At 35.0% G+C, this 26055-nt stretch overlaps 1 protein-coding gene across 2 annotated transcripts in view; it reads right to left on the minus strand.

Moving 5' to 3' along the window:
• Window positions 1–3676: 3676 nt before the first annotated feature.
• Window positions 3677–26055, minus strand: part of btv (dynein cytoplasmic heavy chain beethoven) — a 131920-nt gene continuing 109541 nt past the window's right edge. For both annotated transcript variants that reach the window (XM_069823110.1, XM_069823108.1), the window contains 11 exons: window positions 25289–25449; window positions 23653–23889; window positions 22273–22504; window positions 20764–20957; window positions 18965–19088; window positions 17317–17414; window positions 15804–16028; window positions 12095–12294; window positions 9448–9649; window positions 7501–7657; window positions 3677–3807 (listed from right to left, as the gene is read on the minus strand). In XM_069823110.1, the coding sequence (XP_069679211.1) occupies window positions 7502–7657; window positions 9448–9649; window positions 12095–12294; window positions 15804–16028; window positions 17317–17414; window positions 18965–19088; window positions 20764–20957; window positions 22273–22504; window positions 23653–23889; window positions 25289–25449 (1829 nt within the window). In that variant the 3' untranslated portion in view covers window positions 3677–3807; window position 7501. The remainder of the gene's footprint in view (window positions 3808–7500; window positions 7658–9447; window positions 9650–12094; window positions 12295–15803; window positions 16029–17316; window positions 17415–18964; window positions 19089–20763; window positions 20958–22272; window positions 22505–23652; window positions 23890–25288; window positions 25450–26055) is intronic.

Here is a 26055-nt window from a genome sequence, read left to right on the forward strand (position 1 = left end):
CGTCCAAAGGGCTGGACTCTGGAAGAGTACCCAAAACGCTCATTGCATTTCCGCGTTGAATAGCAATACTGACGCAAATAAGTAGTGCAACGGCGATCACCAGTAATGGAGATCAAAATTTGGCCGATTTGAGATACCAAAACTTTAGCGTCATGACTCCAAGGACCGAAGGTCTCCACAGCAAATGGGACAAAGGTCTAATTGTCTAAGAGATGAGCATATTTATTGACTTTCTTCTTCACGGTTAATTCAGCAATAGATGCTGTGCATCTGGACGTATTCGGTTAAGTGAGATGGAGCTAGAGTGCCAACGCAAGTGGAGTCCCAAATTAAAGATTTTCCTCTAGACCATGAAATTAAGGTGAGACCATCGGGCTGGCAGAGTTTACAACCAAGGCATAAAGCCATTGCGATTTTAAAGGATGTACTATCTATTAGGGTGCCGATGTGAGGAGAAGATAATGCGTGTAACCAAGCTCCAGACTCACTCTCTTGAAGAGCTAGGAGACGTGCAATGTCTTGTTCGGATTTGAAAGAAGAAAGGAATTTATCTAAAATTTTTTGTGAGAATAAAATAACTCACTCACAGAATAAATTGAACAAAATTAATTTAAAATGTACTCCATACAAAATAGGTTCATCTGAGAATACACTGTTATAAATCTGAGTAAAATACTTTTCTGAAGAATAAATTTCTCGTAACAATTGTTTCTTTTTTTTTTTTAATTGGTTATTTTACGACGTTTTATCAACTGCTATGGTTATTTAGCATCTGAATGAGTTGAAGCTGATAATGCCAACGAAATTAGTACAGAGCCCAGTGCCTAAAGTTACCCGGTATTAGCTCTGAATGAGTTGAGGAAAACCCCCGAAAAAAACTCAACCAGGTAACTTGTCCCAACCAGAGTTTGAACCCGCTCGTTTCACACTCAGGTATGCTAACCATTACTCCACAGTGGTGAATTGTTGTTCTGAAACATTATATCACTGAAAAATAATTTCACAATAAGCATTGATTTTAGTGTCATTACATGAAACTTGTTTTTCTCAAGACTTCATCTAAATGTCCTGATTTTAAGAATTTCCTTCCTTCGTCTTCTTCTTTGGAATTCACTGAAAGGACTATAGTGGACCTTATGTTGTCAGCAAACAGCTGGATACATTAAGAAGATTGATTTTTGGAATTCAGAACATATTTCACAATTATGATCTCATCAAAGAAGTGAGATTCCACACTGTTTGATCTGGCAGCAGTTTGCTTCATAGTATGAATTGTTTTAAGAACACTGTATACCAGTGGTTGCCAAACACCACGAAATTGTGACGTAATAGAGATGCAACCCGCACACCACTATCGCAGGTAGAGGGGTGGAGTGGGTATCTCCTCAGGTAATGCAGTGAATAACAGTGCAGAGGCGGACTGTGACCAAAAAACAATAACAATATAATATTCTTCTACTTATTAACTACACACTCTTTTTTCCGTGTTAACTTTTTATCCTCCTATTCATTATTTTTGTATTATTAATAAAATAAAATATATTTTCTTATTTACCATAAAAAGAACGTGTACTTTACATCAGCAGATATTTGAAATTAGAAAAACGTATCAGCCTGGTCACGAAGTTGTAAATTACACTACTTGCTTAAAAAAACGTCGAAGTATTTTACCCCGATTAAGACATAGAAGCCGATACTTTTTATTGTTCGTTTATTAACGAAATATTCAATTTACAGGTAAGGGCGTGGTAGTCTTTATAACAAGAAGAATAATGACGTCATATATTGTTCTTTTATACGTCATTTAAATTTTTACAACAAATTAAGTACGGTATCTCATATTTTTGTCGTCTGCTCAAAAGAAATACTTTTCCTCCCATGCTCCTTAAAATTAAGTTTTTACATATTATCTGTTTTCTGTTTTGGAAAAGACATCGAAGCATATTATCCTACACCCTTGTAACATTACATGTGTACGTCCGCTACTGATACCTGTCTTTAGTTATATCGAAGGCTGTAAACAGCGGGTGGGGGTATGATGCCATGGTTACGCTTGAGTGGAGACAGGGGCATGTGTCGCAACACAGCTTTTGGCGATCACTGCTGTATACATTCAATGTCACCTCCAATGTTGCCAATGTAGCAAATTTCAAAGTCACCATGATGGAGACAATAAGTTAATGTTCCCAGTTTTGTTTATTCAGTCACTAATTTTTAAATACGGGACAAAAATATATCCAGGAGACTTCTTTCAGTACAATGGAACACATTAGTGAAGAAAGGGATGTTCTCGTATTTTACAGGACATATGGGAACCCTACATTATACACATTCCAGGTCTTCATTTCACATCCATAGTCTTATTCAAACATCAATACTTAAATGAGTATATTTTTATTTAGCTATTGCATTCGTTGTACATATTATATTATATTCTAATATTATGCACAGTTTTCTTTTGAAAATGTGTTACCAAAGACAACATAATATGTTACCAGTATTAAACATTTACATAAATAATCTGCATTAATGGCTAGGATTTACTCTTTTTCAAAGCACATCTATTCTATCTTCAAAATGGACGGAATTTCACAGGGCTTTAACATCACAATAAACATCACTTTCAGCTAACCCTAATATGACTAGTGAATTCTTTGGACGGAATATGCATAAAACTTGTTTTCATGAGTTACAACGTGCTGACTAGTTTAATACAATGGTAATACAATATTACATTAATTAGCATTGTTAATATGTAGAAACAAAAATAAATTATTTTCTTTAATCATAAATACTTCTTGCATAGAATCACAGTTTAAAACAAACTTGGTCCCTGCTGCAAAGTTCCTTAGGCAAATAGTGATTAAAATAAATCATTTAACCATCTAGTAGTTTATATTCCCTCTAAGTAGTTTAATAGTACATTATGCCTATAATGATAGTAATTAAGACGCTAGTATGTTTGTTTATGAAACGAGCGCAAGCGAGCGTCTTAATTACCATTATAGGCAAGTTTCATACTACTTTTTATGCTCGACCATATTTTTAACTTGAAATTATTCAGAAGTATCATTTTATTTGTATCTGACTCAAGATCGGAAGTGACCTTGTGCATAGCTCGTGTGAGATGTGCGCAGACGCGAAAGTATTGATTTTTTCCGAGGAACAATAATGTCATTGACCTTGGTGTAGAGAATAACATGAACTAATTTTGGTATAACCTGGAAATTGATTTAGAATTGAAAAACGAGATGACAAATTGAATTTATTTGAATATTATTTACAATTAACGCTAATTATTATAGTAACAGAACATAACCTTCTGCAACAGTATTGGATTTCCAGCCTCCGTGACGTTTCCCTCGTTATCTTTCGATTGGATATCCGAGAATAATCGAAAACCTGAACTTTAATGAGTAGGTGTACTTTAATGACATGCATTAAAGTACTGCTACCAGGTGTATAATTACTACACTTCGACATGGTCGAGCATAAAGTAATTTAAAACTCTGCCAGCATCAGCAGTTTGGGTTTGGAGAGAAGGAAAGCATTCTGATGGACACAATTTAATCAAAGTGGACAACTCGACTTCCTTACGCCCTACGAAACTGAAACTGGTTTGGAATATATTATTGCTGGGCAGAACAAATGCTTCTAATATTAAATATCAGGATTAATTGGCATGAGATTTATTTTCCATTTGCACATTTTAAAGTGAGTCTCTGCAAACGTTCCCATAGTTTATGTTGGCTAATCAGTGGCAGGTCTCCCTTTCCTCCTCTCCTCTGCTACAGTCACTGCTTGCATCTGCAAATTCATGTGCTTTGCAGGATTAAAACTTCCAAACTACAGACTGTAATTTCGCAAAAGTAGAGCATTGAGTGTACATGTTTTTGGACTTTTCCTGTAATTTTTAATACTTATAATGATGAATTATATATTTTCGGGGCTCGAATTCTGCCTTAATTGGTTCCTATGTTGGCGGTTCCATAGATGAACCGTTCCTACTACAAATACAATCTTTGTAATAATACAGCAGTAATTTACACTCTTTGTGCGTCTTGTACTCTCTGCTCGCCCTGCATTAGGTTTTTATCGAGAGGAAGATTGGCATAAGTAACAATTTTCGTTACAGTGGAGGCAGATGAGTTAAGGTTGGTAGCGCAAAAAGCGCTAGAAATATATTGGCACTCCTTCAGATGTTACAGCATAGCGGGACAAATACTGCAGTAGAGCCCTTAATTATTAATATCATTTGGTACTCACCCTCCATACAGTAGCTGCTGGAAGTGATACATAATACACATCACATTCACGGAACCTGTTTCATTAAATCTATTCACTAAATTTAGTATTGTTTTTCTACACAGAACTGGCGAGGTAGGTAATTTACGTCTAAAGTTTTCCCTTGTTCTCCCATACAATTTCTTTTTCCGTTTATACCTACATTTTCAAATTGTGTACACGTTCATGCATGAGTAACCACTGCAAAAAAAAAAACTTAATAAACCATTTTTTTTTATTTCTATTTCACTGTGTGCCCTTACTGCAGGCTGCCAAAGACAGACTGATACACCTAATTTTGGGGGATGGGGAATCACCAAGCATGAACTTCAAATGGTGACATCTATCTCTCTTTCCCTCATTCTCTCTTGCTTGGCACGTTCACCATATAGAAAATCCCTCATATTTTGCATAAAGTTTGGGAGAGATCACCACCCAACTCAGAAGTTTAGAAAGTATGAAGACACGTGGTTTATCATGACATATCTCCTGTTTTCTTCTAATACTGACAATTAAATTGAAGAGGCAAGTTGCAATTAACCGTTTCGTGAAAGATGCACTGATACTTCTACTAAATTCCATTACTTTATCTTATTTCTCATTCTCTTACAAATGTACAGCAGATATTGACATGTAAATCTTGTTCACATACTTCTCTAACTCACTCATGACTGAAAATGTGGAGTATAAAAATCCCAGTCAGATGCACGAATAAGACAAACTAAAAATACAATTACAAACAATCGAAAATTTTGCTTAATGCCTATAAACTTCTGGACTCTTTCTCCTCAGTTTTAGAAAATATTCTTGCCACAAAAACCATTCAATTCTGTTCCTATATGATACTTCTCCCTCTTCCCCAAATTAATTTTTATGACTTTCAAAATACATAGACCAGAATATAATTGATTTATTTCTAACATTATGGTCTTTCCCATCTGTGCTAGCCACGCTCTATTAGGAATTGCATTTCTGAAATGGATACATCTTGTAATACGGAATCTGTTACTTTCAGTCAAAGGATATTAATGAAATTTATGGCTATTAGACGAATTTTTATCCAGATGAAAAATGTAAGTAAATATTATGTGTTATCCTCTTGAGCAGAGTTCTTCTTTCGATAATCTATATATTCAAAACACAGAATCCTGAATTTACTTCACTTTCAAAGGAAACTGTAGAGGATATTGAACTGTGTAAGATAACAAGAATCCTTGACATAATTTTCAATCTCGAACTAGTACTAGAAGGAACACTCATGTGTTGAAATACAGTAGAACCCCAATTTTAGGCGACCTTCACATAACGTTTTTCCACATTTAACGTTGAAATTTCTCAGTTCCAATAATTACATATGATTAATGTACTTTATATTCGATTTAACGTTATTATCTCTGCTGTGAAACCTGCATTTTACGTTAAAAATTGTTTTTAAACTATTCTTTTTCTATTTCGACTAATGCAAAAATAAGTGTATTTCAATTCAACGCGTAAAATACATAATTTTGAAGAATCAATGACTTGGCAATGCTGCTGCCTTGCCGCCACATGATTCCCCCTCCCTCACCATGTTTACATGAAGTTGCGTTCCTATTAATCTGCTAATTCCCGCCCTTTGCGAGAACCAATCACATTCAATGATGGATGTGCTTGCTGACGTGTATGGTGTCAGCTCTACTACAGTGAAGAGATGAAATTTTTCACCATTACTGTACATATCACTAGAAAACAATCGCGGAAAAAGTTAATTTAATTCGCAAAATGGAAAAAAATCCAAATGCTAAGAAAATCCGAGATGGCGAGAAGAAGACTTGATTGGCACTCAGCTTCTCCTTGTTTTCCATTTTTTGTGTAATATTGTCCATAATTTACTTAATGTAGCATTTTTTTGCAAATAGATTGTATTTTTGCAAAAGTAGTCAAATATTTTTAAACAAAAGTAGAAAATCCCTATTTAGTCTCAACCCCCATTTAAGGTTAATTATTCCGTGTCCCTGAAAAACGTTAAATAGAGGTACTACTGTATATGTTAAGCATATAGTTCACACTAAGAATAATTTGCTCTGAATTATATCTTCAATGTTTCTCTCTGTTATTCTAAAGGTAAATTTCACACTTATGCATACAACTACAATATGTATAGCTTACTCTCTGCTATTCTCTTATTTTCAATCCAACTTCGTCAGCATTTATGGCATGTAAAATATTCTCTAAAATCAATTCGACCCTCACAAATACTAACATTGTAACTCACTTTCTTACATTTTTCAGGAGATGAAAATGAAGTTTTAAAATGATCGTGTAAATTAGTGTATACAGATATGTAGAGTAACAATAAGATTTTACATACAATTGGGGAGGTTTAGAGTTACAATGATAGTACTGGAAGAAAAAGAAACAATTTAAGACCATAAAACCATAAAAAATTGAGTTACAATGTTAGTACTTGGGAGGGTCGAATTATCACTTTACAGCCTGATATTTAAATGTATGTTCAATTATCGTAACAAAAATTTATACATGTGGTCTGCGTCACACAGGGATGTGATGGAATGAGTCTCACAACTTGCAGGCATAAGTTACACGATTCATCCTAGTCAATAAATCATTTTACGTGGACAGAACATTTCTGAATTCACATATGTATTAGTAATTTCCAACAGATAACAGATAGTTAAAAGTAGAAATATGCAATTTCTTTTTTTCGAGAATACGTAACTTAAACCTACAGTTCATTTTTATGATTCCATTCCAACTCTATTGATGCATTCTGTTGCATTTGCATACACTTAGTACATCCCACTGTTACTGTAAATTATTTTTAAAACTGCACAGAACTCACTTGATCTTTTGCAAAAAAAAATCTCAGTAGTTGCAGTAGCAGCCTCATTAACAATAAGCTTGCATTTTGACTACAGATACGCATATTCATCTGTATTCTAAGTCTTAGAAAAACCATGTATCTACGTAAATTCTTAAAATCCTCTCATGTCTCATTGCTACAGTACCATAATATTAATTGACTCTATCAGATAAACTGAAATTCTAAAAAGATTTAGCTGCACTGAATAAAAATTAATTTTTCTTACTATCTCCTTGTAACCTCTTTTACAGCGAGAACTCAAATATTTTACATTGACAAAAATTTAAAACTTAACAATTCAAAACGAATAGTACTGTATCAGTAACAAGGTCTAACGGGAGCTGGTGAAGTACCTTAATTCCTCAAGAAGAACGCAGCTCCTGTCTGAACCCATTTATCCTGGTCTCCTGCGCATGGAACATCTAAACTTGTCACAACCTTTTCTCTGCTCGCTGTGTAATATAATGGCAGAGAGATCATCTCCCCAGGGTGGTAAACTTGAGCGTTTTCCTGTAACATAGACAGTTTTATTGACAAGTTATACCACTAGCTGTACATGAGCCAATCCCTTATTAAATTATTAGTATAAAGTTGTTAACTGACACACATCTCCACCTTCTCTTTCCCACTCTCTATATCTCAGCCTCTGTGTCTCTCTCTCTTTCACCCTTCCTCTCTCTCTTCTTCTTCCGACGCACATACACACAGGCAAGACCCATACTTTGTACAGTAGTGAAGCAAGGGCATTAAGGAAGAAAGATGTAATCAGAATAACAAATAAGAAAATTAAGTTCATGAGATACACAGAAGAGTATATCAAATGGGATCATAAACGTAATGAGGATGTGATAGAATAACTACAATTACAATCAGTAGTAAATCACATACAACGTTACCATAACACTGAATAAATCAACTGCACTGCATGTATTGAACAGATTTACAAAAGCCATGCTTCGTTATCATCCAAAACGGAAATGATCTCTGCGCCGTCCAATGAAGTGTTGAATTCAAAACCCAACAGTAAGCTCGTAACAAGCCTAATACTTGTAGGGAAAAAGAAGAATAGCACATTATGCAACGAGCCTATAATGGTAGTAATTAAGACGCAAGTATGTTTATGAAACGAGTGCAAGTGAGTTTCATAATTTTCATACGAGCATCTTAATTACCATTATAGGCAAGTTTCATGCGACTTTTTATGCTCGACCATATTTCTAACTTGAAATTATTCATAAGTATTCATGTCATTCTTATCTGACTGGGGAGAGGAACTGACCTTGTGCAATATCTCGTAAATTGTGAGATGTGCGCAGACGCAAAAGTATTGATTTTTTCCGAGGAACAAATGTCATTGACCTTGATATAATCTAGAGAGTAAAATGAACATTAATCTTGATATAACCTTGAAATTGATTTAGACATTGAAAAACGAGATGACAAATTGAATTTATTTGAATATTGTTTACAATTAACGCTAATTATTATAGTAACAGAACATAACCTTCTGCGACAGTATTGGATTTCCAGCCTCTGTGACGTTTCGCTAGTTGTCTTTCGATTGCATATCCGAGAATAATCTATACTTGCGCTTTCATATTGCTACAATGGTGTTTTCTGATTGGTGGAACACCTGAACTTTAATGAATAGGTGTACTTTAATGACGTCCATTAAAGGGCTGCTACCAGGTGTATAATTACTACATTTTGGCAAGGTCGAGCATAAAAGATATTACTTTATAAAACTTAAAAATTGTATCATTTCTTGATCGTTTTAATAAGATTTCTGGTAGTACTATTTAAATAATCCTTCTCACCTCAAGACTTTCAATCCCTATACAACAAAAATTACTGCCTAAAAATCTGAAGTGAGTCTTTTGTTCCAAAGACAATGTTTTCTCTATTATAATTTTTATCTCATACTGTGTTTTGTCGCAAAATTCATCACTTTACTTTTGCTTAGAGATTTATTTATTAATTTTTAATATTGATGTGAATTTATAACATGAAACCTTAGAGTATCTGAATCCGCAAACTTAGATATCCAGCAGGAAGCACATAGTAACAGCAACCATTAGACCACCGAAGATGACTAATATCCTCAATACTGAATAAAATAGGCTACATTACACTTTACCATGAATTAAGTTTTATGAAGTACTGAATATATAAATAGTTATTTATTAGGATCTGGAGAATGACCTCTGATCAAGTTCAATGCTGCATTGGAAAAAAAAAAAACACGCGCACACGCGCCCGCGCACGCACGCACGCACACACTATATTATTATCTCACTGACCTTGGGCATCCAAGCAACTGTACAATGAGGTGCAAGTGCAATACTAGGCGAGTCAGCTCCATTAGGCAATAGCCGCAGGCCATCAAACGTAGCTCCTTCTAACTGCAATGCTGTGAGGGTAACAGGCAGGCGAGCACCAGGAAGCCCACTCTTACTCCAACTGCATGCTAGCTGCAGCTCATCAAGGGCCATTCCGTAATCCCTGCATACAGAAATATGATTACTGCTATGAAATATGTCGTATGAAGAGGAAGAAAAATAAGCGAAATATTACTATCTCTTTTACTTGAATCGAAATAAAATATAAAATCTAAACAAATTAATTTTCATATTATGGACCAAGATAATACAATCAGTTTATTAAAATAAATCCAGCATCAAGTAACCTTAATATATTCCCAATACTTTGTAAGAAACAAACCCCATTGTTTCGTTTCTTTTTATTATTCTACCTCAAATACAGAGTGTCCAGAAAAGATCTGACGAAAAATAAATAACTATATCTGTGAAACTATTGCATTTATCGTCGTGATGTTTTCACACTTACAAAGAGAAACATAGTAAGTTTTAATGTACCTCTATATGAGCACCATTTGTGACCAGGGCTATGTCCAGGCGATACTCAATCTCCTGCCACACACACGAAAGCATCTCCGGTGTGACTAGTCCTATTGCTTCGTAGATTCGGCCACGTAACTCACGTCCTTCACAAACCCACCAGAAAGAAATCCAGTGGGGTCATGTCCGGCGACCATGATGGCCACGGTGTAGGGCCGCCTCTTCCAATTCAACGGTCAGGAAACGTGTCATCGAGGAAAGTGCGCACATGGTTATCAAAGTGTGAGCTCTTGTCCATTTGGAAACGACGTTGACTTAAATTTAACCAGTCATAAAACGCATTCTGCTTTTTCTACTGTGGTAAACATTGTTCGGCTGTTCACTTGGTACACGCACAACTTGCATTCCCAGCTCTGAGAGCAAGGCTCACTATGTACGCTGCACAGAACTAGCTTTTTCTCGTTTTCTCCTATCGCAATGGTATGCGCATGCGTGTAACATGCTGCTAGATAACAAAACTTATCGAGTTTCTCTTTCTAAGTTAACTCCCTTAATAACAGTAATCTTTCAGTTGTTACCCTTAACAACACGCTAATCCCTTATTCATCTGTCGTAAAAAATCTTGGCTTCTTTTTTGATAATAATCTAAGTTGGAATTTTCAAGTTAAAGAAACGATAAAAAAAATCTGTTCCTCCATTCACTGTTTGAGTCGCTTGAGAAACTTCTTGCCCCAGCAACTAAAACTTACCCTTGTACAAACCCCAGTAATGCCGCACTTCGATTATTGTGACGTTTTGTTAAGTGACCTAAGTTCTGAACTGTCAGTCAAGTTACAGCGAACTCAGAATATGTGCGTCAGATACGTGTGCAACATCCGACGATATGATCACATATCACCGTCCTTCGCAAGTCTTTCGTGGCTCCGACTTAAAGAATGCAGAACTTTACACTCTTTGTCTTTACTCTTTCGAATTCTGCACACCTCAACACCAAATTACCTTTCGTCTCGTTTCTCTTATCTATACTCTAACCACGACGTAAATACCATATCACTTATCTGTGGCACGCTAAGTATACCTCTTCATAGAACATCTTGTTATTCATCATCTTTTACAGTATCCACCTCGCGTCAATGGAATTCCCTGTCACAAAGTATTAGGGGCTGAAAGACAATAAACACCTTTAAAAACAGCTTAAAAGATAACCTTATTAGCATTTCATTCCAATCACATTGATTTAAACTATCACTGATTACATTGTTACTTCTTTCTTTAGACATCATCCTGATAGTGCTGTATTTTCAAAATTGTCTCATAATAATCTCTTTCTATTATCTAATATTATTTGAACTATATTAACATTCTATACATTTTAGCTTAATTCTGCTACACAGTTTATTTCAGTGTTTAATTAATAGTTCATAGTATTTTGTTGTTTAATTCGTAAATAACTCTTGTACGAGTATACATGTAACTCTCATCTAAATCAAATTGTTGAATTCTTTGTAAGTTCATGCATATGTGTATATACTTTTTGCTGGTTGAGTGGAAGAGAAGGCCTTATGGCCTTAACTCTGCCAGCTAAAATAAATAATAATAATAATGATAATAATAATAATAATAATAATAATAATAATAATAATAATAATAATAATAATAATAATAATAATAAAACATTGAGGTAATAACTGTAACAGTTTCTGATATATAATTACTTCTTTTTCGTCAGGTCTTTCCTGGAAACCCTCTATTGTAATACTTATAATGCTTTAAAGTTTAAGTGAATTTTGGATAATCTTACACGTTGTGATGATTTCGAAAAAAGCGAATATGAGTGATATTATCTAATTTTTGTTTTTGTTTTTTTAATTATTGTGAACCATTCAGCTACTTTTAACACAATACTGCAATAACTGTCTTGTTTAATAAGTATTGAAGTACATTGATTAATGTTTCAATGTACGTTTTCTGAAAGCATAATAGTCCTATTGCTTAGTCACGCACTTCTTCTGGATCCGATAACAGATGAATTCTTAGCTTTGTAGTATCTCAAGCTAGCAACTGTTGAGTATAGTTGTGACATCCTCACCTTGCTGTCTGTTGTTTCAGAGCGCTGAGGAATGTATCTGGATGAAATAGATCAGAAAGATCAACAGGTTCCCTCAAGAGAGAACCCTGGCTCACTCTCTGACTCCAACGCTGAACAGCCAATGTCCGTGCCATCAAGCTTCGAAGATACAGCATTGGTTCACCAGGACCTTCCCACTGTTTATGCCACACATCTGGTGTCTACAAGCACAAAATTTATATCAACCAAACTCAATTATCAGAATATAATTGTCCCCATTTTTAATATAACTTCACAAAATCTTGTTATAAAATATTGAAGGACAATATTGGTATCTCATTTTGTAAAATCACTCTCCTTAAAAAGTAAGTTCTTCAAAATTATCTAAAAGAAGTATTTTAATATTACAGTCAACTCTGGATATAGTGAACTCCAGGGGCGATTTCTCAGCGCATGCTATGCATGCTGCGCAAGCCAATATTTTCGTAGAATGTGTATTTCTTAAAATGGCGTTACGTACATTAAAATTTATTTTGATTTTTGGAATACTGTATAGGCCTAATACCATCTGCAGGTTGCACATCGCAAGTATCGCAATGCTTGCACGTTTCTTGGAGCTACAGGAAAGATGTAGAAATAGCGAGAATATGATGCACGTGCAAGTGCCTTCCTCCTTAGTCCGTCCTAGGCGCACATGCTTCTGTTATGTGTTGTTTGAAGCTCTGGTCCGAGAGCTACACCAACGACTATTTAACGTTACACAGAACAGTACTGACAGCGGGAATGTGCTGTGATTTGCGAGTGCAATGTAATTATCTGAACGGAATGCATGTGTTAGCTGCTGCATGTATTATTAATTCTTAAACACTAATTTGAAGTGTTGCAATGAGTTCGGAATTGTGTGTTACTGAAACCTTAGTATTAAATCCATTTTCCCAAAGGACTATTCAAGAGAAGACAGACATGGAGAATATGTGTGCTCGTTCAGTGCAGCTCAATACAACAATATGCATTGGTTGACAGGGTCGAAAAAACTAAATAAACTGTTTTGTTGGCCATGTTTGTTATATTATATCGAACTTCTACATCTGATAAGCGAATATGATCCATGACTCATAATGATTTCATAATTATAAAATAAATTATTTATGTGGGTCTGATTATTTTTATTAATTATGAATTATTATATCCTCCCATCTTCCCCTATGAATAAAAGAGGAAGCCTAACTTTCGTGATTAGCATTCGCCCCTGGTGAACTCGATTATAGTGAACATTCAGCTATAGTGAACCTAAATTGTTGGTCCTGACCCGCATACATTAAAAAGTACATTAATATTTCCGTTTATAGTGAACCTTAAAAATTAAAGTTACAATAGTTTTATCCTGACAAATTCTTATTTGAAGTCAGACCTTCTTGTATAAAATTGAAAGAATGTGTTGAGAACAACATTCTAAGTTTCTCACTCCTTTAGTCAAAGGACAAAGGTAGGATTAGTGATTCCTAGACAATGAGCTGTACTGTAAATCCAGGCGTGATGACCTTGCCTCACTCCACTCTCGAAGGGTTGCCATTCTGTTCTCAGGCACACAACTCTACTGTAATTTATAATCCTCCACTGTCAAAGGTTTGCCTTTTGCTCTCAGAAACATTTCCGTTATGACGGATAGCATCGAAACAACGGAAAGTGAAATTGCCTTCTTTTATCAAAAAAAGGACCCAGACAATATGTCCAGAACACAAATGAAGGTAAGATTCCGATGGCTTTCAAACTCCATCAACCCCCTCCCAGTTTCCATTAAATGACCCGGGAAATTCCAAGGCTGAGTATGCAGTCACACCATAACAGCATTTGTCATTTCTATCTGATCAGTCTGTTTCTAGTGTTCTAACAATGAGTGTAGTGTATAAAAAGTCGAAGCACAAAGTGTTCTCTTTGGAAGATAAGGCGAATATTATAAGCACAATGAAAATGGTGTTTCGCAAGCGGATTTGGGTTGACAGCATAGTTTAAGTAAATCAACTGTGAGTAACAGTATACAGTGTAATCTATTCCATAAAAATGATATATTTTAATTACTGTATAGTATTTTATTTTCTTGTTCACAATTTCATTCATCCCTGTCATTTGAGGTTAGGGGAGAGATACTTCTGATTTAGTGAACCTCGGATATAGTGAACGAAATATGCAAGTCTGCAGAGGTTCATTATATCCGGAGTTGACTGTATTTTCATTTTTCTTTTATTTGCATAAAACTTTAGCACGTTTGTGACAACCACTTAACAGTAACAGAAGTATTTCCTCTACTCCTTAATGTAACCATTAATTTGATTTTTACATCCACAAATAAATCTTGCAAAATAACTGGTAATGTGTTTCCCCCTCCCCCCCCTTTCAACTCATTGTTTGCTTACTATATTACCACAGTCTAGTATACACAGTCACGAAGCTCAATACATAGAGAATATACATCCATAGATAGTTGCTAACCACTAGGATCGCTACTATCGCCTCATTACAAACAATGCAAAATAGTAACGGCACAGTCTATTGTTCCTAGTATCCTCACAACTCAAGCTTCGTGACCAGGGGCGGCTTTTATTAAGGGGCACATGGGCACGTGCCCTCCCAGTGATTTTTATTATCGTATTATGACTATATTATAATACAATTTAATTGCATTATGAAATAATAACTTAAAGAGTGTCACATTTTCATTGCTACTAATGTTTTCAGAATGTGTAGTAGTCTACAAAACCCATGTTTTCTGAACAGGTAATAAAATGGGCTCTTTCTTCTCGTGCCCAGCGATGGACGAGGAAGGGATGGGGGTGCGAGTTGTAGGAAGGCGGAGCTCTTTGCCTCAGACCGTGTGCTTTGGGCACTGTATTTGCCGTGCCCACCAAGCCTCTTTAGTTTAGGAACAGTCCAATTAGCTGCGTGCTATTTTTAGGGGTGCTGATACTTGCTGAATAGCAGACGACATTGTACAGTTAAACTTGATATGAAAAACGTTAAATGTAAGTTCACTAATTTAGAAGCTCGATTCATTGTGTAAATCACGTGTGTATGTATATATAGATATTCATTTGTCACAGTTATGTTGTTAATGCTCCCTGTAAGCTTTAATGCTTCCATCATATCCAAAAAAGAAAGTTTACATTACAATACATGAAGTTGGCAGTTCTCAAAAAGCTTTGTCACTGACAATAGAGAATCTTGGCGGGCGTTTTGCCGCCTTCAGTGCACACTACAGTTTTCAACTGAGTTTCCCCAAGTCTAGTGCTGCGGTAGTAAGAAGGCAGGCAGTTCCGTGATCTGTGAGTACGAACGAGTGAGAATCAGCGCATTTCTGTGAATTACACTTAGAATTCCATTTAACTTTCCTCTGGGCGTAGAAGTGCTCTCAATTGGGAGAAAGATGGTACATTGTATTCCGAACTTCAACAATAGAGTTATAGAGGTTTTTCTCGCAGAAAGAACCGAAAAATGGAGCTCATCTACAAGAATTAGAAAGGTTAGTGCACATAAATTGGTTTTATATGTTTTTAATTTTCAGGGTTCATCATTAAGGTTGTGCCCCACTTGATAGAATGGCCTTCGGCAGCCACTGTTCGTGACTGTATATATTAGACTGTGATATTACTCTATTATTACTTGGTGAACTTCGTAACAACTTTTTATTACGTTCCATACAAGAAAAATATATCAATCTTCTCCTCGTACATACCTGCTGATTCATGATGGAGTCTGCCAGCTGCATTATGTCACTCGTTGGAAGGACAGTCCCACGTATCACCTTACTGAGTGTTGCCAAGGATTTGTGCACTCTCTGCACCAAGAGCACTGCATCGTGATACTCCAGCATAACAAACAATACCACTGGAGATGATGTCTGGTTACTTCTCTCTCCTTCTGTTGTTACAGGTACCTTCATCTGGATTAAACCCGATCCCTAAAAGATATCATGCACAGCTGTAAGAGTATTAATCATTGTATTCAAAAGTAAAATTCTGATAAAATGTAATACGTAATATTAGTTTGTACGAAGTCTTGGAAGACATAAGTTACTTGATATCCCGAATTTAAAATAAAACTTACAAATTAAACCAAATCCTTTAACTCTATTAAATATAGAATATAATATAAATTTAACAGAAGAAATACTAAAATCAGAAGTAAACACTGAAATAATGAAACAATTGTCTTCAGAGACAATTAATATTAGGTACCCTCCACAAAACTGGCTTCATTTATACACTGACGGATCCTTTATCTCCAGAGAACAAGGTGCCGGTGCAGGTGTTACGTGCTGTCTCTTCTCACTTTATAGATCTCTTAGATATGGAACAACAAGTTTTGGATGGTGAAATCATTGCAATAAGTGAAAGTCTCAGGAATCTTCTATGCCACACCAATAAATTTAAGAATGCAGTTATATTGTCAGACTTAAAAGCATCTATTCTATCAATAATCTCTAAACACACACCTTCATCTCAAACAGCAGAAATAACTAAAATGCTCTCTCAATTAATATCACTCAATAAAAGAATTGTATTCCAATGGATACCATCCTATTGTGGAATCCTGGGAAACGAGAATGTGGATGCTTTAGCAAAGAAGGGCAGCACTGCTACTTACAGACCTGTTACTAAATCTACGTATTACTCTGTGAAGAGATTTATTAAATCTACATACTTAGACTTCAACAAAAAAAAATTGATAACACAATCTCAAGGGAAAAAATGGAACTCTCTGCCATCAAAATCTACAGTTAATTCCTGATTTACCACGAAAATCGTCTGTAGCTGCATTTAGATTGGCAACAGGCCATGATTGTTTGGCCAAACTCCTGCATAGAATTGGAATATATCAGTCCCCTAATTGCACATTGTGCAACTCAAACCAAGAAATGGATTCGGAACACTTCAAAATATGTGCTTCAGTGGCTGGCTATGATAATACCTTTGAAAAATATTGGCGTGCAAGAGGTCAAATGACTTTACTGTCAAATGCCTGGCATTAGAAAACAACAACAAATTCAGAGATTAGTGTAATTTAATCAAACCATATGTACTAAGAGTATTACAACTGTGGGATTTAATATTCATACTTTAAATAATGTAGGCTGCAAGTGGGGATGCTCTAGAGAGTCTTAAACATTACCTACAAGACATATGAAGGAAGGAGAGTCAAAAAAATCCAAGAGCATTAGCGAACAACAACACAATCTCAGTACTTACCTGATTAAGTTTTTTCCATAAATTTAGAACTGGTGTAAGTTGAACTTGCCATTCTTCTCTATTAAATTTACTGATTCCCTCAACAGATCGCATAAGTGCTGTAAATATAAAAACATTATTTGAAAATTAAGTGTGATTTGATAAGTTAAAAGTGTTACTCAAAGGGTAAAACTTCTGAGTTTTTGCACTGTGTCATATACAGAGACATTCAACATTCCAGAGTTATATATAGGCTCCATCACAAAAGGCAAGGATCCCTTACCAAGATTTATTATATGAATGGACCAGAGAATAGTTTTTGGTAACAGATTCAACACAGGGTCTCTTCTTTCCTTGCTCACTTTGCTTGATGATAAAGTCCATATATAGGTCCGAAACATTGGTTGTTTCATATCGTTTGTGCAAAAATCCTAAAGTTTTACACCAATACTTGAAAAAAAAACAACAACAACAAATTCACAAAGCTTTTGAATTTTGGAGAAACTCTTACCTAATTTTATATTTTCGTTATTTGTTTTCAACAGTATAAATACTTGTAACTAATGTCTGATTCATTGTCATCTATACTAATAATAAATCTGTAGCTGAAATTTTTCTGGTAATTTTCGATTTTCCAAAAATAATTGGTCCTAACATATATAATTAACCACCCTGAAACCGAAAATCGCTTTTTTGAAATTTTTGTTTGTATGTCTGTCTGTATGTTTGTTACCTTTTCAAGCGATAATGGCTGAACGGATTTCGATGAAAATTGGAATATAAATTAAGTTCGTTGTAACTTAGATTATAGGCTATATGGCATTCAAAATACATTATTTAAAAGGGGGGTTATAAGGGGGCCTGAATTAAATAAATTGAAATATCTCGCTTATTATTGATTTTTATGAAAAATGTTACATAACAAAAATTTCTTTAAAAATCATTTTCGATAAGTTTTATTCTTTGAAAAATGTTGATAGGACTGATATTTAATGAGATAAATGAGTTTTAAAATTAAAATAACTGGCATCTAAGGCCGTGTAATGAATTAAAAAACAAATGACTTCGTCTATAAGGGGCCTTGGACAGCAACATTCGAAAGCTATGAAAGATAGCCTACAGATAATGTTTCTGCGTTTCTATGAAGTAATATCGGAAGCTAAATTAACTGATTTATATAATTAATTATTAATTCACCATTGGAAAGTATAGTTTCTCTAGATGGACATAATGCTATAATGTTATCACAGTAACTTCTGAGTGAATCAAGGACAGGTAAGATTAAAATAGATTCTTATGCACAGAAAACTTGATAGGCTATTCTGTATATTCGTTTTCTGTATTTCCTAAACTAATTTTTATGACCAAATGAGTGGTCTCTGGATCAAAATGATCGCATTTTAATTTTTTAATTAAATTTAAATTAAGTAACATAATAAACGATTTATCCTTCTATCAAACACGAATGTTCCCTGGATCAAATGTCCTATTTTAATTATATAATTACTTTATATTTATTTCTAACGGGTGCAGCGGAGCGCACGCGTACGGCTAGTAAAGAATATAAATTCGATATAGAGATCTGAAGTCTTAATTTTCAGTGTTTTAATTAAAACTGAAATAAAGACTAAGGTAAAATGGGCATGGAAAATGAAATTTATACACTTACTTTTAAGCTGATTAATAACTTCATGACTGGTAATTCTTTGCCATGAACGCTCCACATTAGCTGGGAGACCGAAGTATGCTGGTTTATCATTATCGGACAACTGCTGAATTGTATTCATATGTGCCTGAAACAACAGATTCAGATACAATACAATTTAACATGTAAATATTTCTTACTTTATTTTGACATACATTTTGTTTGTTTTATATATATATATATATTATTTATATATATATATATATATATATATATATATGGGCATTATTCAAAATGTTCAGTTTTAGTTAGAAGTTTGCTATCTTTTTTTTTTTTTTTTTTTTTCAAAATTTATATATCATTCATTATTTTTTAAACACTCAAAAATATCCGTTTTCTAGCATTCAGGATCCTTGTGATCTGCCAATGTTATTGGTCTAATGTTTTTGTAATAAAAATAATTTATATGGCAAAGGAATTTCAAAGTGACATTATGGCAATGAATACCATTTTTAACTCTGAAAATCATTTTCAATACGGGTATCATAAAATATATGAAGCAAATCTGAAATACAAAAGACATTCAATATTTTATCCTGAAGTTCAAATGAACAGAAAAGTAAATTAAATAGCTAATACATTAGATTCATATTAGATTAAAATTAATACCTAACAACTTAAAAATTCTCTTTAGAGAGAAGTAATAATCCTGTTTCTATATGTTCACGTGGGTGAAACACACTTATACATAAATGAAATGTACAAATAACCAATTATGACAAATGTCGCAACTTGTTAACTCATTCATTCATTTTTTTATATAATTTACAGTATTAATATCAAAAATAAATATGTTAATAACTAAAAATGAGGTCTAGCAAATACATATGTTCATTTTACAATTAATTTTTTTTTGTATTTATTTGATATTTTCCTACTAAGTGTGGTTTCATGTTACATATTATTTTTCAAATGTGTTGTTGTTTTCTAATGCCAGGCGTTTCACAATAAAGTCATTTGACCTCTTGCACTCCAATATTTTTCAAAGATATTATCATGGTTAGCCACTGAAGCAGATTTTGAGGTGTTCCGAATCCATTTCTTGGTTTGAGTTGCACAATGGGCAGTTAGGGGACTGATATATTCCAATTCTATGCAGGTGTTTGGCCAAACAATCATGGCCTGTTGCCAATCTAAATGCAGCTACAGACGATTTTCGTGGTAAATCGGGAATTAACTGTGGATCATGATGCAGAGAGTTCCATTTTTCCCCTTGAGATTGTGTTATCAAATTTTGTTTGTTAAGTCTAAGTATGTAGATTTAATAAATCTTTTCACAGAATAATACGTAGATTTAGTAACAGGTCAAATGTATAAACTGTGGTAAAGTTTTACTTAACAAGAGAATTAATTTACTTTTATAAATGTAACATAACGTATATATATAATTAGTCCGCGCATATTTTTTCGGAATTTAGCGAAGAAAAACTGGATTGCACGCATTATTTGAAATAAGGTTGGTTCTGCTTTGCCTCAAACATTTTTGCCATATGTTGGTAACCTGGTTTCGAATCCCAGTGGGTTCAAGTAAATTTGTGGTGGACAAAGACAGTGCTTGGTGGTATTCCATTTTTCCCCATCGACATTTCACCACTGCTCTATTAATGCAGTGCTATGTAGTTGGCCTCCTCATGGTGCACAGAGAGCAATGTCTATGAAGGGAAAAATAATCACAACTTCGGTGGGTAACTCATTGCTTGGGGAATGACACAAAGTCAAATACCTGCCACTGAAGAAATAAAAAAAGTTTTGAACTTACATACCTTATAGCTGGCAATTGTTGGAACATTAATTCCAGGTCCTAACGGCTTTCTTCCATCCACAAGTGTAGATGTATTGAAGAACTCTCTGAGATAAGATGCAAGGACCCTTATGTCATAGACATTATCCACTCGTCCTCCATAGATCGCATTCTCACATAAGCCATGTATGAAGTCCCATTTGATGTTGCTAGTACCTGGTGAAAATATTGTAATTGATGTAAAATAGCTTATAAGATTGCCAATAAAACAAGCTCAAGATAAATTTCACTCAGAAAGTGGCCAGATGTCTTATTATCAAGAATTATGGGAAGGGGGAGAGGGAGAGGGAGAAAGAGAGAGAGTGTGTGCGTGCGCAAACATATAGTATAGATCAGCCATTTTCAACTTGTGTACTGCGAATGATCTGCTAGTGTGCCGCAAGAAAATGAAAATAGTAAAGGTAGTCGTAGCAAAAATTGTAAAATAAAATGAAAAGAGTACAGTAAAAAAAGTGAGATCCACAAGAGTCAACATTCAAAGAATGCGACAAAGTCAACATTCAGTAAACATATTCCCTCTTGAAACCCCCAAAATTCCCCCTGGTTGGGAACCACTGGTTTAGTTTAATATGAGTGTGCTGCACGATTTTAAATTACACCTTTAGTGTGCTACATGCTGAAAAAGGTTGAAAAACGCTGGCATAGATACTTCGTTATTCTGACACGATGTCTAAAGGAGTAACAGTCGCAATCCAAAGTCAAAATTCAAACTTCGCTTACAGTATAAATTGAAAACTGTCAGTTATGATATGCGATACCATCGAAAAGCAAAGTATTTCAGGCTCTGTCATCAGTAATAAAATAATTAAACAAATTAGAGCATTCATTTATTTAATTAGCAAGCTGCATTGCCTACTATATTCATCATCAGTGCTGAACGAAAAATAAAAGATAATGTACACAAGAAAATAAGTTAAATCCAATAAGTTACATATTATTTTTCAGCAGATATTCAGCATTGGTATTAATATTGAAATTATCGTTAAAAGGACAAATTTTGGAAGAAGATGTCGCAGCCTATTGTTAGGTACTGGTACTATAGTGATACTTGATTGACGAAAACTATGAAACTACAAGAAATCTGAATAGAATGTACTTAGAACATCCTGAATAAGACATCAGTACTGGAAGTTTCCCAACTGATGGTTAGATTAGGCAAAATATTAGTTTATATGAAAATATGTCACATTATCAACTCAAGCAATGAAGATGGGTGATGCGAGGATTTTGGGTATTTGCACTGTGCCACAGAAATATCCAACGTTTTGAAGCTACACATTGGCTCCAAAATCAGAAAGATAGGGCGAGGGGCAACATATCTGTTGAATTCGTTAACAAGGGCTACACTCCAGAAATGGACCAGTCTAGATATGTTATACACAGCTCTTACGGTATGGTCAAGTAAATGTGAAGCAACAATGTAATCGAATTTCGTAAGCATTCTCGGACTATTTACAACACACAGACTGACCTTTCTGGAAAAGCTGATGAAGTACTTCTGCGCCTGCTCGAAGATCACCATCACTGAACTCATAAAACTTGGCCCAACCCTGAGGGATAAATGTCCGCCTTTCTTGAACCACTGCATGGAACCAGGCCAGAGCAAATAAAGACTTGGTCTTGTTCTCATTCTGTCCATCTATGAAGTCCGGACCCCACGATGCATACGTGCGCTGTAGGTTCTTCTTCACTCCTTGAGGAGCCTAAAGCAAAATAAAATTGTAATATAGTATCCGTATGAGTGAACTGAAATTTCTTCATTCATTAATATTTATAAGTTTTATTTCGCAAAGAGTTGAGAGAGTTATAACATAACTTAAGTCATAACACTATGGCGAAAATACTAATTAAACCAGCTGAGAGAAAGTAACACGTGATTTTTTACAAGAGTAGAGTGAGAGGAAACGTATTTACTAATGGTAGTTCTGAATGTGTTTTAACTTTCAATGAAGAACAAAAATGAAAAAATGATGAAATTATACCGAAAGTAGCATTGAAAATAAAGGGGATTAAAAGTGATGTTTTTTTTTCTTTCTCCTGAAAAATCTGTTTAAATGCACATAGTGGATTTTGGAGGTGCAGTGACAATATTCAATCATTCCCGAGTTACAGGCCTGCATGTGTCAGCTGTTGACAGTAGGTACAGCCCTGTTTATGTGCAGATTATGAGCTGCACCTGCAGCTCAGTGCTAGCAGGCTGTTCTTCCAACCAGGTGGCCTGGGTTCGAGCCCCTGCTTGGTAGTAATGAAATTTGTGGTACACAAAGGCATTGCAGAGAGTTCTTCTCGAGGTACTCTAGTTTTCCTCTTTCATTTCACTGACACACTCCATTTCCTCCTCATTTCACATACTATACTGCAGTACTTAAAAATAGGTTGGATAAAGTCTTCTGTGTCTGACAAGGTTGTCAGCAGATCCGTGGAATGCCGACATGTTTCAACATGTGTCAGGTAGGTCTAGTCAATAATTATCAGTATGTGCAGACGTACATTCACGTACAATGTGGATATTTCGAGCACTTCTTGTAGAGTGATACATCACTGCTGGTACAAAAAAGGGGTGAAGATACACAAACAGGGGTAGGGATATTAATAATTCAAGAAGAACCTTGAAGTATCTGTAACTTAACTATCGAACATATATATTGTTTTGAGGTCTACAATCCACATTCCAGTTACTTCTCACATAAATCTATACACTCGTATATGGCTAAGTTGTATTTTCGGAACGAACTGTCGTTAAACAAGGGTTTGAATTATTCGATTATCATTGTTTCTGTAACTATTGGCAATTTTTTTCATTAATTATAGACGATAATTGAATTTCCACTGTAAAGAGAAATATACATACTTCATATGTAACTTTGAGACACGACTGAGCAAGGATTGTCGAAAACTTTGGATGAGCCTCTGCAGTGAACCACAAACGAAAGTTTTCATGTGGCTGTAACGACTTCAGTTCTTTTTCAAGAGCTGGCAGCCAGTAGGTCATAAGGTGAAGGTTCTTCAGACACAGCCAGTCTCCTTGTTGAGCTGCAGCATGCAGATGATCAAGAGCAACCGTCACTTGGCCTTGTCCCATTGCAATCTAAGTAACAATACAAAATACAATGTAATGATTAAAAATATTTCAAATTATATTGCCTTAATTATTCTAAATATTCTGGACAGGACAAAATAAAATAAATTTTTAGACTAATTTACCGATAAAACATGAATGTATTATGTGTGGTTATTTTTCAGCTCGAATGTTCCGAAATATTGTACCAGAACATTTATTGGGAATTTTTTTACACTGAAGAATGTGCCATAACTTATTATAACAATACAATGGCATAATTACCGGTGTACTGAAAACTGGGGGGAAAGGGGAACTCGAAAAAAAGAAATAATGTTTTTGTTGTCGTTGTTGTGCCTACAGCTGCATGGAGAATTATTCCATTCTACTTTTGGCATCCCAATAAAGAATGGTTAAGCTTATTTCTTTTTATTAATATGGTAGCATCCATTGCAGTGCAGGAGATGGTCAACATCTATGATGAAATTTGGGGTATGGCAAATGGTGCATTCACTTGCTGAGTATATGTTCATTCGCACAAGGTGTGCTGCAAGACAGTTATGGTTGTTTGTCAGACTAAAAGCTGCCGCAGCTTCATTTCTAGGTTTCTTCTTGATGGATTCCTATAATTCTTGAATATTCTCCCATTTCTTCCTCTGTTGCTTCTATTCTATTTTTTTATTCATTATGAAGAAAGAATGATGCTGAAACTGATCAGAAAGAGGAAAATGAATTCGTTGGGTCACTGGCTGAGAAGAAACTCCCTTCTGAAGGATGCATTGGAAGAAATGGTGAACAGGAGAAGAGTTTGAGGCAGAAGAAGATATCAGATGATAGACGACAGTAAGATATATGCATCATATGAGAAGACAAACAGGAAAGTAGAAAATAGGAAAGACTGGATAATGCTGGGTTTGCAGTGAAAGACCTGCCCTTGAGCAGAACACTATGAATGAATGAATGAATGAATGAATTATTCTGGTGGAGGCCTTCTCTTCCACACCATCACACTTACTTACTTCTTTAATTTCCTGTAATTTAATTTTCTTGGTTGAATTCACCTCTAAGGGTCTTCTGTTTATCTCGACCTCGGTGCCTTCCTTGGCCAGCCTATCTGAAATTTCGTTTCCCTCTATCTCCACATGGGCAGGGATCCTTGGGTAACGATAGTTTTGTCAAGACACTTTAGCTTTTTTCACCATTCACTGAATGTGTTCTGAAGTGTTCTTATCGAAGTGTTACAACGTCATAAAGTACGAGTTGTTACATCTGTGAAAGATTTAGCGACTACAAAGGCTAATAACAAAGTTTTTAATTTTACAAAGTTAACGTTATTATCATGAACCATACCATCTTCCTAGCACTTCTAGTTTTTTACATATTGTACAAACATAATGCAGGTACAGTAACATTACATTTAACATATTACCTCAAAGTAATGCTGATCTCCTACTGTGGCATGAGCAAGGGCACGAAGTTCCTCAGATGGATCAGCGCCTGGAGAGATGACGAGAAGAACTGGTTCTGTTGGAAGTGTCTCGTACAACAGCTGCTTGAGACTCAGCGCTGGTGGAGAAAGATCTTGCAAGCCTGTCAGATGAAATATAAATGTCAGTATTTCTCTTGTGATGTATTTACCCATTCCCAAATAAAAATCTACATTTAATTAAATTATATTAAGAACATCACACATAGTGGTTCATGATGTATTTCACTAATTTTAAGAAATATGTATTCCTTTTTACATATTCCAGTCATGTGATACTAAAAGAATGACTGTATGTATTTGTTTTAAAGAAAGACTAGAAGATTTCGTAATCTTTCCAAAATGCTGAGAAAGATCTCTTACTCTTGGCATAATAGTTACTTGCTCTATTTTACCAATATTAAATTTATTGTTGTTGTTTTCTAATGCCAGGCGTTTGACAAAACCATTTGTCCTCTTGCACTCCAATATTTTACAAAGATATTGTCATGGTCAGCCACTGAAGCATAGATTGAGGTGTTCCGAATCCATTTCTTGATTTGAGTTGCACAATGGGCAGTTTGGAAACTGATATATTCCAATTCTGTGCAGGTGCTTGGCCAAACAGTCATGGCCTGTTGCCAATTTAAATGCAGCTACAGACGATTTGCGTGGTAAATCGGGAATTAACTGTGGATTATGATGCAGGGAGTTCCATTTTTTCCCTTGAG

Source organism: Periplaneta americana, chromosome 4, assembly GCF_040183065.1.
Source record: "Periplaneta americana isolate PAMFEO1 chromosome 4, P.americana_PAMFEO1_priV1, whole genome shotgun sequence".
In the NCBI taxonomy this organism is placed as follows: domain Eukaryota; kingdom Metazoa; phylum Arthropoda; class Insecta; order Blattodea; family Blattidae; genus Periplaneta; species Periplaneta americana.